This window comes from Motacilla alba, chromosome 9 (assembly GCF_015832195.1).
Source record: "Motacilla alba alba isolate MOTALB_02 chromosome 9, Motacilla_alba_V1.0_pri, whole genome shotgun sequence".
Taxonomy (NCBI): domain Eukaryota; kingdom Metazoa; phylum Chordata; class Aves; order Passeriformes; family Motacillidae; genus Motacilla; species Motacilla alba.
In genome coordinates this window covers 13449045-13464092 of record NC_052024.1, presented here as the reverse complement: position 1 = coordinate 13464092, position 15048 = coordinate 13449045, and the positions used below count along the sequence as shown (strand labels likewise).

At 44.2% G+C, this 15048-nt stretch overlaps 1 protein-coding gene across 3 annotated transcripts in view; it reads right to left on the bottom strand.

The window, feature by feature from the left end:
- Positions 1-13274, bottom strand: part of ATP13A3 (ATPase 13A3) — a 56350-nt gene extending 43076 nt beyond the window's left edge. Inside the window, exons 1-2 of one of the 3 annotated variants that reach the window (XM_038145621.1) lie at positions 13054-13274; positions 11857-11910 (exon numbers count right to left, since the gene is read on the bottom strand). In XM_038145621.1, the coding sequence (XP_038001549.1) occupies positions 11857-11894 (38 nt within the window). In that variant the 5' untranslated portion in view covers positions 11895-11910; positions 13054-13274. Of the gene's footprint in view, positions 1-11856; positions 11911-12342; positions 12789-13053 lie in introns of those variants that run through there. The other 2 variants (XM_038145620.1, XM_038145622.1) reach the window with 2 other exon arrangements.
- Between the last annotated feature and the right edge of the window lie 1774 nt (positions 13275-15048).

Here is a 15048-nt window from a genome sequence, read left to right as displayed (position 1 = left end):
TATCTGTATTTTTACAAGCATGTGGTTCATCAACACAAGAGATGCTCGAGAGGCAGCCTCACCTAAGAAATGCACCTTACAGAAATGGGAGCTAATGCAGTTTACAGCTCTTCAGTACCTTGCAGCTGAACCCTTAAATACTAACTCATCCACATAATGTACAACAGATGCTCGGGTAAGACATACAAACTAAAATAACTATGGAAGATCAAAAATCCTTCAACTGCATTTTGAAAGGAGTTAAGGTTATAATTTGTACTACAAACAAAGCTTAACACTTTAGTCAACTACCAAGCTCTAACAATAAGAATGACATAATAGTTTAATGAATACATGGAAATTTTACAAGTACACGAGCTAAATTTTAACAAAGCCCTCCACTCAATACCTATTTTATCACTTCCCATCTTAGGCTTTCTGTTATAATACAAGCTTTTGTTTCTGTGTTTAGGCTTAAGGAAGACCATTGTATCCAACAATCACCAAACCAAAATTGTATTTACATTTGTAGAGTGTATTCTTTGTAAAGTATACTTTTTGCAGGCTGTAAGAGCAATTGCAATGTTTATAGTAGAGTACAGGCTACATTAAGGAAAGATAATTCTACATCTAACAATAAACTCAGTCTGTCAATTCATCATGATAACGAAGTACTATAGCCAATACTACACTCAAAACTTACTTTCTAACTGGTCTTCAGATCATTCTTTTCAGACTACTTAAGAATTTTTTTATTAATATAGCAGCAATGAAGAAGTTGGAGATATGTTGGAAGAGAATTTAGGAAAGCTGTTGGTCATCTCAAGGACAATTAGTCAAGCATTTACCTTACCTTCCCACCACCTCACTTATCTTACTTCAAGCAGCAGCTATGCACATTAATGAACGTTTTAAATTGAAAACCAAGCACCAAAAATCACAATCACCCAAAGCCTGTTCCCACTCTCAGGCTCACAGAAACAGAGTCTTTACCCATTTCCTTTCAGATTTTTGGATCTCTTACCATTCTGCCATGAGGGAAAGAAGACCTGTCCCACAGTCAGGGAATCCAACAAAGCATACATTTATTTGGATGCTTATTAGTTCTTTTCTCTCTTGGAAGAGTATACCGGACATTTGGGTTAGAATTCACGGACTATGTTTTGTTTGTTCTTGGAAGAGAAAGTTAAACTTTCCAAGTATCTTGAGTAAGGCATGGCGCCATTACACCCAGCATGAGCTCTCAAGCTGAGCACTGAGGCTGCTTCCAAAGACACTTTTATTTTCACATGAGGTGTGAACTTTACTCAGCCCTTCTATGTGATTGAACAACCAAGGCTATTCTGGTTAGATAACGGGGATGGCAAAGATGCCCCATCCCAGCACCAAAAGACCCACAGCCATTCTAGTGCAGAACTGGGAGTCTGAAGACCCAGACCCAGCAACAATGGGTCCTTTCAAGGAAGCATTTCCCCTTAGGGGCTGTGCCAAGAGCCCAACCTTTCCTGTGTGGCTGCCGCCTTATTGTGCAATGTAGAGTATCTGCTTCCTGGGATATATTTGCTTTTGTAGTATGGATGCTCAATAAAAGGAGGCAATGACTTTTTTTCCTCTTCCTCTTAAATTCTTGGAAAATATTTTTGAGGTTAACATAAGAACATTTGAATCAAATTTCACTTCATCTGCAAGGAGATCATCAAGCACAACTAGACTAATCACAAGAGATGAACTTTAGAGGAAAGTTTAGACATTTAACTTTTGTTTCCTCAGAAGCACATACACTGCCATACAGCTATGGCTACAGCAGTCACACTCATCGTAAGCAAGCAATTGGCTTTCACATCTTCCTTTCCCATCCTAATTATGACTTAGTACCTTTCACTGCTTTCAGCAAAGCATTCCCAGACAAAGCAGCAGTATTTCTTCAGTTTCCTGAAGTCAAAGCTTAGATATTCTAAAGTTCAACTATGTAACTACTAAAAGTACACAACACAAGAATATATTCCTGAATAACAGATTGTACTAATTATACACCAAATTGTACTAATTTTTAAAAACGTATTCGGGAAGAAAATCTATACATTAAACCGGGGGTTCTACTGTTTACTGAAAGCACAAATTTTTAAAATAGCCATAATAAATTGACACAAATTTTGAAGTATGTGGTACATTCACTTAACTTAGATCAGAAACACTTCAAGGAAAAAGCTCATGTGCAAACTTGTCAATCAATAGAAATACTGTGCATGACAGAAACTGTTAAAACTCTAAACATCATATAACAACACTAAATATTAACGTTCAAAAACTGTATAGATTCAATTTAAGACGTCACATATGACAATTTATTTGTTTTGATCTCAAATTACAGTAACTGTAACACAAAAATCTGCAAACAAGTTCCATTCCAAGACTGAACTGCTGTACAGGACAATTTTTTATGCACAGGCATTTATAGAACCTGACAGCTTAACTCCTGAAAATGATTCATTTATGCTCAGAACTACCATATGAGGCAAGACGAAAAAATCAAGGGGGAAAAGTTGCACTCCCTGTTTCCATGAAAAAAAGTTTGACAAAGACAGGAAGAGAACAGACATACAGGACTGTAACATTTAACTCCATGCCTGTAACATAAACCTTGGCCCACATCCACCTAGCTACCATGTCCCAGTCATTCACAACAGTCCTACAAACCCAGAAAAGCTTCAGAGATTTAGTAAACAGCTGTATTTCAGAGAAGGGCTTCTACAATCCATGAAATTAAATTATTTCCCCACATCCTAGTACAATACATTTCATCATTGCCTTAAATAGCTCTGTTTAAATGACACTATTCAGTGCTTCTGTGCCCCTTGGGAATGACTTCCACAGCATCAGCAGTGGGAGACTTCTCCTGTATAATGGAAACAGATTGCAAAAATCTGACAAGGGATATCCCTTCAACTGCTGCAATCTTCTCAGTCCTAACACCTATCAACAAAGGTCTTGGATCTTGCTTCTCCCAAAAGTAATAGCTTTTGCTTATCAGTCCATTTACAGTTAACTTTTATCCTGCAAACTTACCTTAAAGGAGAAATTCTGCCCTAACATATCTTGTCTAGAGCAATATTTTTACCTCTGTTTGAAATAACTTTTTTAGAACTTTTCTTTCTTTCCTAGCTATAAAAATTTTTGTAACAGTATTAAGAGGTGTAACTGTATCCATCTTCTCCCCCCTCAGGAGGAAAGTTTCCTTAAAAGCAAGACTGAAATGTTTCAAGTATGTGGAGTGTATCAAGGAGTGCTTTTTCCTCAAGCATTGACCTCACTAACTGAAATATCACCACTGTCAAGCCAAATATTCAGAAGTATCCTCTTCCCAGATAGCTCTAGTCCAGATGCTCGACCCAGCTTTCCCCCTTCACCCTTGCTTTTTCATAAATGTTAGGTGAAAACAGGGGTCAGCTTCCTAAAGTACCACTGAGGATTGCGATAATTTCACTTATACTAAATGCCCAAGTAGCTTCAACTCCATACTCTATGTATCAGGGGCATGGAAGAACAGAAAGCTGGGCTGAAGGCTAATAGAGCAACAAAACAATGGGCCAGAAAGGTCAGATCAAATGTGCATTTCCCCTGCAGTCAAGGAGACAGCACAGAGACAGTCACATAATGATGCTGCCCAATGCACAGTCTTCAGTCCCAGGGACTTGTAGTTCAAGAGTTTCATGAGCCAAATATCACCTTATTTTTTACTGAGTGGATTTTTCCTGGGGTTTTTAAAACTATTTTGTGGCACATTTTAAGCTTGCCATCATCCTGCAAAGAACTCCTGAATTCACAGAGGATTCATTACTTTGACCCTCAATCTATTAGCTTTATGAACATGCACTCTGGTTTCTCCTTGCCTACAGCATTCAGAAAAGCAAACTGCCAAACAACTACTTAATCTGAATAGAAGTAAAATAATAAAAAAAGTTTTGAAAAAGATTGAAGCTCTGAACATACCTCATTTCTATGGGACACTAAGAAAGGAATCAGCCATCAGTTACTATGTTTTCACTATCTTTCAGGCTGATGTTATAGGTACCAAGCTCTTTTTCATAGCTGTATACTACCACACTTTCAAAATTGAAAAATGCTAAGCTAGCTAAAATCAAAATTAGTAACCAAAGAATGAGGATGTTCTCTGATAGAGGGACACACAGATATAAAACACACTCTTCAGGAATCCAGCAAAGGTAAGATGGAAGGATAGAGCAAAACACCACACAGATGATTCACCATAAGATACTGCCTCACAAACTTAGCAAACTCTCTGCATATAGCACAATGTCTGCACTACCAAAAATTAGTCTCCAAAATAAGTGAGCCTTACAAAAGGTGAACTACCTCAATTAAGCTAGGCCAACAAAAAGTATTTTCTGAGAGTGCACACCAAAATATTGTCAACCCAATACATTTTTCTGCTGACAGTACCTCATCAACCAGCACTACTGACTTGACTGTAAAGCTGCAAGAGTTCTGCTACCACACCCATCAATGGTACATACAAGTGTTATCAGACTTCAGCTACACAGACAATTCTGGCATTTAAGATACTATTTCTTCACAGGCATTTAAGCCAGCAGAGGATGACAGCAAGCAGGAAACTGAGACTATACATTTGTTCCAAATGCAAGGTGCAGACTACACTAATTCAAAATACTCTGCTCTTGCTCATAGAAACCAGAGCCAAGGACTTCTATGACCTATTGCAGCAATGGACTTATGTGGAACAGCATCTCCAGCAGAGACAGCCACTACTTAACACACCAGACAGTCACTACTGAAATCACCACAGGATGAGAACTGGGGTTACAAATGCTGCCAGCACACCAGTACCAGCTTAAGGCATACAAGTCCTCCATAATACATGCTCAGAATGCAATCATGCCAACAGTCTCCCTGCTTAAAAAACCTGTACCACTCTGGGGAAGAGATTTTGCAGGGTAATGGAAAGGGTGGCAGAAGGAAGAGTGCTATAAGGACAAATCCATCTGCACACTACTGAGTAAGGACTCTGTCAGGTGACAAAACTGTAAGTTATTTTCCATTGTGCTCTCACCCTACAAAAGGCGTGCAATTTGTGTGGTGAAATTTGTGTGTTCTTATTTTTGCCTGTTCATTACTAAAGTTATTTCTGCTGGAGAAGACAAGTTCATAAAAAATGCAAATTATATTGCTACCAAAAATAAAACTTTGTAGATGAACTAAGGAAAATTAAGAAGTTAGGAGCACAAGTACACTTTCAACCAACTTAGACTGCACAACAATGGTTTTCCAAGTGCTCCAGTTCACTCACATTACATCTGCCTCTGCTCCAGATACAAGCCCTTCACCACAGGTTGATCTCACTCAAGCAGTTGAAGGCCATCACAACAGTAACACAGCAGAAGCTGTGTTTCATCCATACACTGCTGGCATTTGAAGTCTGGCTGTCTGAATTGGACTCAACACCATTACCCCTTACCACAACATAACTCTTCAATATTGCCAGTATTAAGGCTCAGTAGGCTGCCTCTAGCAATAAAGCATGGCTATGATGCAGGAAAATAATGTCAGGACACTCTCTCAAGCTCTTAGGGTTTCGAGGTCCTCACTAAATGGATGAACTGAAGATAGGGTTAATCTAAAGAATGCACTCTGCAAGACTGCACATTTGACAGCCCTTTTATGTTTCCGTTTGAATTACCAGTTGGTCTGAAAAGAACTTTTTGCTGGCTTGTCAGATCTGGAGTACTGCTCTAGTGACAGAGGCACCACTTTCAGACAGCAGCACCCTCAGCCAAAGACCACTCAAGCCAGTGGAACAACCCTCTGAATTCACTGGACATTGGATCAAGCTTTCACAACTTAGTGACAACAGCAGATATGTTTAGAACCCTCCATGCCTGTATGATAAAAATAGATCCCCTGTTTGAGAAACAGAGGTAAGGAAAATTACCCCTCTGCTCAGAGAAAAAAAATCTCTAGCCAACAGTAATAGGACTTTTCAGGAGATTAACCTGTAAAAGTTAAACAGTTCAATAAATATTATTACAGGGTAAAGGTAAAGTCAGGCAGGTAATGCAACTCAGCTGTACAATCTTCCCACCGGAGGCCAAACATTATCCCTGTCATTGACCTTTCAGCTACTGCTATCTACTGCTGCACTAAATGCAGCCTCCAGAAAATAAGCTCTTGCTATTGTTGATGTTAAACACCATAGCAGATCTGAAGGGCAGAGTTCATGAGGGAACTGTTCTTTTCTTCTATGATTTGGAGACGTGATATGCCAGCGAAATGCACAGGATTAATTGAAGTGTTTTCACACATTGCAGTTACATCACAAATCAATTGCTGAAATAGAAGGATTAGCTGGATCCTTTGTTTTGCCATGCAGTCTACTGCAGACAATCAAAAGCGATGATAACAGAGCATAAAAACAATGATATATAAAATAGCACGGCTGTACTCACAGTGGACCTTCCACTTTGCAATGGGTCCATCCTCACTCAGTGAGGATCCCTGCAGCAGTGAATACACCACAGTATGGGAACTGCAAAGAGATCCTCAAAGCCAAAGGTGGACCTTTGTAACTAAGGATGAGACACATTGTAAGACTATCACCTGAAGCTAAAGCAGTATCTGAGAGCTACCAAGACTACTAGAATGCATGGAAATTCATCAGTGCTCTGCTATGTTTAACTCACACAGACATGGCTAACATGCAGTACCTCCACCATGGAGGTTTAGAAGATCTGACAGCACAAGAAAACTCGCCCCATTTGCAGGAGGCAGCATCCAAGGGAAGGAAGTAATCCAAAACACTGTGTGTTTCCAAACCAATACAAGCACCACAGCTCTAACCATTTCAACCTGTACAAGATCTACACCCACATGACACAACCAAGAGATTGACAAAAAGAATCCCACCTATTTCTCCCTCACTGGCTCAAATTTAACAACAACCAAAACTAGAATCTTATAAAATGAGATGAAAGGGACATTGATAGTGAGTTTAGTCTATTCTCCAACCTAAACCATATACCATTCTTTCTAAACACACAAACTTGTTCCTCATGGCCACAAGTAAAGAATTCTAAAGTTCTACGTTAACTGTGAGAAATGTTGAAAACTTAATTGGTGTTTCATGTGATGAAAGTTAATCCCACTTCAACCTGCTCATCATGGCCACTGAAAATAGCATTTCCTTCTTACAAATCTTTTAAATACTTGAAATCTCTTACATTCCCCCTAAACTCCTCATCTCTTGCCAAAATAACTTGGATTTTCTTCCACATTTATGAAGTTGTTTCCTAGAACTCTGATTACTCTCATTTCTCTACTCTGAACTCCTTCCAAGTGGTCCAAATTCTTCTCGAATCTTGGCACCCAAAACAGATGCTGTCTGCACAGACTGTACATCAACAGCAAATAAAGCCAATGGATTCAAACCTTACGTCTCTCAGACAATACTCCTGTTTAAACATCCCAGTAAGATATTTGCCTTTTCTGCAAAACAGCATGACACTGACTCATGTTCAACTTGTGATCCCGTACACCCCCAGGTCCTTTTTCTAGTAGCTAACCAGTTATTCTTCACCCTGCATTTCAACAGCTGGCAATTCCTGCCTAAGTGCAGTATTTGCATTTGCCCCTATTGAATGCTGTGCTATTTTTTCAGGTTATTTTGAACTCTTATCATGTCCTCCAACACAGTCCCTGAGAATTTAATAAGCACATTTAATCAGCCAGCTGACTAATATTTTCATTAAAGGCCAGGACCCAGGACAGAATCCTTCAACATAACTTCTCATTTTAACACCGAATTGTTAATTACAGTTCTCCAGATAGGATCATCTACCCCCAGATCATGCCTCCATTTACTTATGAGGCCATTAAAATAAGGAAAACCTTTTTAAATCAATCAATTCAGGAGACTAAACCTCCACTGCTTCTGCTATAGCCACTGAGCCTTCCGCTCTGCAGTAAAAAGGTATCAAAACTTCAGACACAATTACTTTTCCCACAAATCAGTTCATGATGCTGTGTGTTCCAAGCAGTTGAAAATAGAATGTTTGCTTATTAATCTCAACTGATGGAAAAAACTGGGACAAACTGAACTGTCAGACTGTAACTCATCTTCCTTGGCTCTTCTCTGTAACTGTCTGAAGACTCATCCTTTGCCAGTCTTCTAGTACTTCTGAGTAGTTCTAGATAATATTTTGGAGCAGTTTTAAGAATTGTGCAGTGAAACTTGTCAGGGCCATTTGACACAGAAACATCTAGTGGAAGTATGTTGTAGTGTAAAATATTACCTTGTCACAAATATTCATAAGATTAAGCACCTGCGTGACACTATGTGAAAGACAAGCAAAAGAGGCACTAAGCCCTTCAGATTTCTGCACCTCCTGCAGACACATGCACTCCCCACCAAACCAAGTGAGGCATTTCCCAATCTTCCTACTACTACTTCCCAATCTATTTCTTCCCTACTACATTTCCCAATCTTCCTACTACTACTTCCCAATCTACTTCTTCCCTACTACATTTCCCAATCTCCCTACTACTTTTACAGGTAGCTGACTTTTGTGCCTCTTGCTACTTGCCACTCCATTTGCACCATAGCCTTTGTGGTATCTGCCCCTACTTGTCTTTTTCATATGTTCTTCACAACGTGACTCAATTTCACATTCTACACATAGTTTCTTCTTGCATCCCAAGTCAGTTAAGCTGCTCTTACTACTGTTTCTCAAAACCCTTCTCATTACACTGTTCTCCCATCCTTTAAAAGAATCAGCTGTAATTTCACAGCCATTGCCATTTATCACCTTTCATTGTGACATCTTCTAGCTAGAATAAAATCTGAAGGAGCTGCCATTTTTGTTACTGCATGTAACCTCTAAACTGAAAATATCACTGCCATATAACTTCACTAAAGGTCAAAAAAAAGAGCTGTGTATTTTGATTTTGAAGAATGATCTTTTAGTCTTAAATACCACATAAAAAATCTCTATCCAACTAAAAAGTAAGGGACTTGCCACCAGTTCTACTACCATATCTAAAGAGCTGTTTTAAGATGAACAATGCAACGTCACAATTCTAATAAAGCAGAAGCACAAAAAAAAAAAAAGCCAAATTCTTTCAAATGAAAAACACACAATGAAAAAATGAAAATACAGAATGAATGCAAATGCAGCTAATTCTGCTAAGTTTGATAGGATTATGAATGTGATTGACACTGTACCACTTCAGAGCAATCAGCAAGATTCCCCAGCCAAGGAGACCCCTTCCCAATCCCAACCCCTGCACAGCACTCCATGAAGATGGTGCAGAAATTATAGAAAAGGAGCTGCAAGACACAAAACTTCAGCTTTCTGTGCAGATCACATCCATAGCTCCTGAACAGGAATTGTGAATCATCTATCCTTTTTTATTCAAGCCTGCTTTTCAGCCACCAAAAATTCAAGTTTACAGTCTTATTTCAATCAGGAATAAAGGTGTCAGACTTGGAGCTATAATACAGCTACAGTTTACTACAAAATGAACTTTTGTTCTCTGCTATGCAGATTATTTAACAAAGGAAGCAGCTTTTTTATGAATGAAAACTATTTTTAGCTCATTGTGTAACAGTGAAAGGGAAACATTTTAGCATTACTGTTATTTAAAACATTTTTTTCAATGTTTTCTTGTAAAATTAGGATTTTTGAACTAGGATTTGTCTTGTATGAACTTTCTCATGCTAACCACAACCATATCCAAACACTAGTCAGAATGCTGGGAGGTTTTTTGCCACTGAAAGCCCACAAAAACTACTTATCTGCACAACAACATGACTTCAGACCCAAAGTAGGTTTGACCACAGTAGATGCCATGCTGTGGAGACCAGTAATCCCTGTCCAAAAAAACCTGCACTTAAATACAAGCCCTGTTCTCCAAGGCAACTCTTGCAGACATTCAAGAGATGAGCCTGAACACAAATGGCAGAACACTCATGTTCACATTACATTGATAAGGTTTGGGCACTGAGTAAATTAAATCCAAGGAAACCCTTTCTTCCTAATTTCCAAAACTCAAGAGTTTTAGAAGATTTAGGTAAAGGACTTTGTTTCACAAGGCAACAAAGGAATGACACATCTTCTGTCCATGCCAGCTACCATCAGTTCTGTCCTGGGGTGACTTTGTGATGCTGGCATCCATTGTGTGTCTACCCCACAGACAGTAAATAAGGAAGGTGTTACAACCATGCTCCCTGGTCTGCAGTTGAAGATGCTTAAGCACAGCACTCAACAGAGGCATTTATCACAACAGAATAATTTCTACAACAGACCTGGGACAAGCTAAGTGAGAGTAATCCCCTGCTGCAGATTTCTGTTGTTTACAGAAATAAAGCAAACGCTATCTGAATGTTTCCAGAAAAAGGAACAAGGGTGCAATGGTCAAAATGCTTGATGAAAACCTGGCCTTTCCATGTCAGTTCCCAGTTCTACCACCGATTTCCTCTATGACCTGGATACTCTACTTGGACCTGGCTTTAACAACATAAAGGTATTTTACTTCCACAGAATAAATGGAATTTGTCTTCATCTCACAGCAAATCAATGTCTTATTGGCTGTTTTATACTCCACACAGAAAACAACAGGATAGTACCTCCTCAAGGCAAATAAGATAATATAATCTTAGGGTTCCATGTCAACACAGACACTTATTTCCTTCTTTTTAAATCATTTATTAGGAACACAGCAAAATAGCTTGTCTGATGTGCCATGCCTGTCACATGGCAAAGGAGTAGAAGAGGACTGAATCACAAAGTTTCTCAATCACTCAGACATCATGATGCAACTTCCCTTCCGGCTAGGCAGCCCCCACGCTCCCTTGCAGGCACTGTGAGCTTCCTGACCAGGCAGCTGGGAGCTTTCACCCCCCTCTCTCCAGGTTAGGGATGAATTAGTGCCTACCAATGCCATGAGGTCCTCCACAGACCAGCAAGAAATGAAAAACAAATGCAGGAACAGATGCCTGATCCTAGAAGACAACTAACAAAAAATGTTAGTGGGGAGAGCAAAACAAGCTCAAAGTCTAGACAACACTACAGAAGACACCAAGCAGAGCTTGGAACAGCCCCACTGCTCCCGGGAGGCATTTGGGAAGGCAGCAGCTGCTGTCCAGCAGCTCTGCTGGAGTTTGCAGAACTGCTCAGACCCCTTTCACTGCTTACACATCCTTGTGTCACAGACAGTCAGCCTTGCCCAAAACCAAAGCGGACAAAAAGATCTCTCTTACTCATTTTCTGAAGCACTTAAAAAATCTATAACCTTGGGGCACATCAGTTTTTCACAGCTGACCTAGGTGCTCACACTGGAGCATTCGGTGTAGCCAGAAGCCTTCTTTCCCACAGGTGACTACACCAACAATGGATGACATTTTTGTTTCACTAAGTCATGTTAATCGTACGTTTCTTACCAACCAATTTCCAAGTCAATTGTACAGTTCAAAGTTTACACAGTATATTTTCTTTAAACTTTGTGAAACTGTACTTGTAATAAGCCAACAAGAAAAAGCAGCTAACAAAAGCAGCAGTAGGTAGCCATCAGTGTCATGCCAAATACCAAGACAAACATTTCCTCAACATATGTGTAATAAAGATACACTGCTGTCACTCATGACACTGATACAGGGACATTAAGTTTATGAGGACCACACTCACACCACAGAGTGAACTTAAATTAAGCCAAAAAAGCTGTTTCTCACAAGGTCAAGAAAATCAATATTCTACAGGATGTAACGGTGTTGTACAAAATTTTAAGAAAAGGTAAAAGCAGGAATTCTTTCAAACATGATGGAACTGATGGCTGAAAAATATTACTAACCTGTCTGAAGAGCCAGTGTGTGGACAAATCTCATACATACAACAGCTGAGTCACCTAGAACAAAAAAAAAAAAAACAGTCAAAGTAATGAATAGGCTAAATGAAACATAATCTTGATTGCCCCTGCTAAGAAAACACCATACAATTGCAGTGAGCGCATACTGCAAAGAAAACACATTAATGAATTCTAACTCAGCAACCTCAGAGGAGGAAGCAGCCAGCCAGCGTGGCCAGACAACTATCAGCACTCATGTTAGAACAGTTTAGACTTAACATCTCCCACTGCTGGAGGCTATGCTATCTCAGCTTCCTGAAGGACTCCCAAAAGTCTCTTCCAACTACAGCACCTGCAGGGATACACTGATCCCAGCAGGCAAGCCAGAGCACTGATGGTGGCATCAAGCTTTCAGCTACCAGTACTGTAGATGCTCAAGTTTATCTTCACCTTCAGTATCAATTCTGTTAAGGTTCTTAGTGTTCAATTCACCTAGCAGCCCTTTATCCCTGAACAGGCATAAACAGGCCTCCTCTCGGGGATGACGCAGTGGCTGTCAGAGGTGCTCGCAGTGCGAGATCCCGGCTCCATAGCTCAGCGGATGGAAGCGCTCTGTAACCTCTGTCAGCAGCAGCACAATGCACTGACTCATGTGCTGAAAAAAGGATGAGACGCACTGAGTCCTCATCGCGGGCTGCGAAAGTTTCTCTTCGCTACACGATCACCAGCACTCCCCACCGACCCCGCCACTGCAGAACACGCTGACGTGTGCCCGGGCGCCGGAACGCGCGCTCCTCGGTAACCGGGACCGCCGGCAGAACGGGGGGCCGGGCTGAGAGGAGGAAAGAAGCGGCACGGGAGAGCTGCCCGAGTGCCCAGGGGGCCCGGACAGCCCGGCGCGGCCCCGGGGCAAGGCGGGGGGGCGGCCCGGCCTCCGGGCCAGCGCCGCACGTGTCCGGACCCCGGCGGCCGCGACACGCCGGGCGCCCGCGCTGCCGGCCACGCGCGCCGCAGCCCCGGGACCCGCTCCGCGGCACCGGCCCCGCCACAAGCCCCGCGCCCGCGCCGGGCCGGGCCGCCCCGCGGGAGCCGCCGCGGGCTGAGGAGCGGCCGGCGCGGCTGAAGGGCGCTGCGGGCGGCCGTGCCGCGCCCGGCGCGGCGGAGATTGCGGGCGCCGCCGGAGGCCCGCGGACCCTCCCTCACCTGCCGGGCCGGGCCGGGCCGTGCCGTGCCCGCGGCCCCGCGGCCCCACTCACCGGCGGCCTCAGCGCAGCCCCATCGCCGGCGGGGCGGGCGCGGGACCGGCGCGGGACCGGCGCTCCCCCCCCCACCCCGCCCGCCGCGCGCGGCTGCCTCGCGAGGCGCGAGCGGATCGGCCGCCAACCGGCTGCACGCGCCGGCCGCGCTGGGCGGGGCGGGGCGGGGCGGGCGCGGAAGTGACGGCGGCGCGGCACGCGCCCGCGCCGGAAGAGAGGGGTGTCGCGAGGGGGCGGGGGCGGGGTCAGAGGGGGCGGGGCTTAGGCGGGAGGGGCAGGGGGCGGGGCAGGGGCGGGGGAGCACGTGGGGGACGACATGGGTGTGGGGACAGGGGTGTGGGGGACATGGATATGGGGGGACACGGGTGTGGGGACAGGGGTGTGGGGGACATGGATATGGGGGGACACGGGTGTGGGGACAGGGGTGTGGGGGACATGGATATGGGGGGACACGGGTGTGGGGACAGGGGTGTGGGGGACATGGATATGGGGGGACACGGGTGTGGGGACAGGGGTGTGGGGGACATGGATATGGGGGGACACGGGTGTGGGGACAGGGGTGTGGGGGACATGGGTGTGGGGACAGGGGTGTGGAGACAGGGGTGTGGGGGACATGGGTCTAAGGGACATGGATGTGGGGACATGGGTGTGGGGACATGGATATGGGGGGACATGGGTGTGGGGACATGGCTCTAAGGGACATGGATGTGGGGATGTGGATGTGGGGACATGGCTGTGGGGGGGCATGGATATGGAGTACATGGCTGTGGGGGCACATGGCTTTGTGGGGCTCTGCGGGGCAGGACAAGGGATCCCCTTGGGACAGGGGTGGCAGTGGGTGTTGGGCTGCAGGAGCCACCTCAGGGTGGGAGCCGGGGCCCCCCAAGGCCACGTGTGCTGGCCGTGGGGTGTCCTGCAGGCACTGGGGGCTGGGTGCTGCCCCTACAAGATACACAGCAAGTGTCTCCATGGAGTCAGGTCCAGCTGTGCCAGTTACCCTCCAGTGTCCTCCTCCATTGTCACGGGACAGGGAACAACACCAGGCCAAGAGCCTGACGGCTGCTGTTGGGGGATTGGCTCCATCCAGCACTGGTGAACATTGACAGGCAGGCGTGGTGCCACATGAGCACTCTGCACATCTCACTCAGTGTCACCACTGAGTTAGGCAGAGGTGACAGAGGCGGGGATCACCTCAGGGAAATCCCGGTGAGGCCGGAGTGCCCTGGGGCACCGCTGAGGGGCTCCATGGCAGAGCCCAGCTCAGGTGCTGGACACAACCCCAGCCCCGCAGTGGGTCACCCAGCTCTTCCCTCAGCCTGACAGAAGTGATCAGGGATCTTTCCGATTGTCCTATCTACGCCTGCTTTTAATAACCCATCCCTGCTTCTGTCAACTGCTCAGTTTTGAAGAGCACTGCAAACCATTTAGAGGATCTGTAAGCCACAATAGGATCTATATTTATTTTCACACACTATTTTTCTCCAGTAGTTCTTCTCCATTGCAGATGAAGGGAGCCATTGACTCTTACATCTCATTGCATGCAAGCCCACCAGTGACTGAACAGGGGTTACATCCATCTGGCAGAACATCACATCACCCCAGCACCACTCTGGGCTTCCTGTGGCAGCTCCAGTGACCCCACAGCTCGGGTGAGTCAGCCCAGCATGGGAATCCAGCAGGAAATTCTGACAGTGATAGAAAGAAAAGACATAGTTTTTTGTTGGCCCGGTGAGTTGATTCACTCATGTGACCACTGTTTAGGGGAAAGAGAGGAAAACAAAATGAGAAAACTGCCCCTTCTGGCAGCCACCCACACATAACGCTGAGCTGCTCTGACTCAAATCAGATGGACGCCTCCCTCTACTCGAAAAAAACCCTAAAAACATCTATTTTCTGTCAGTGTGCTAACTCTACTGTCACAGTTTGATTCTCTGTTGACTGC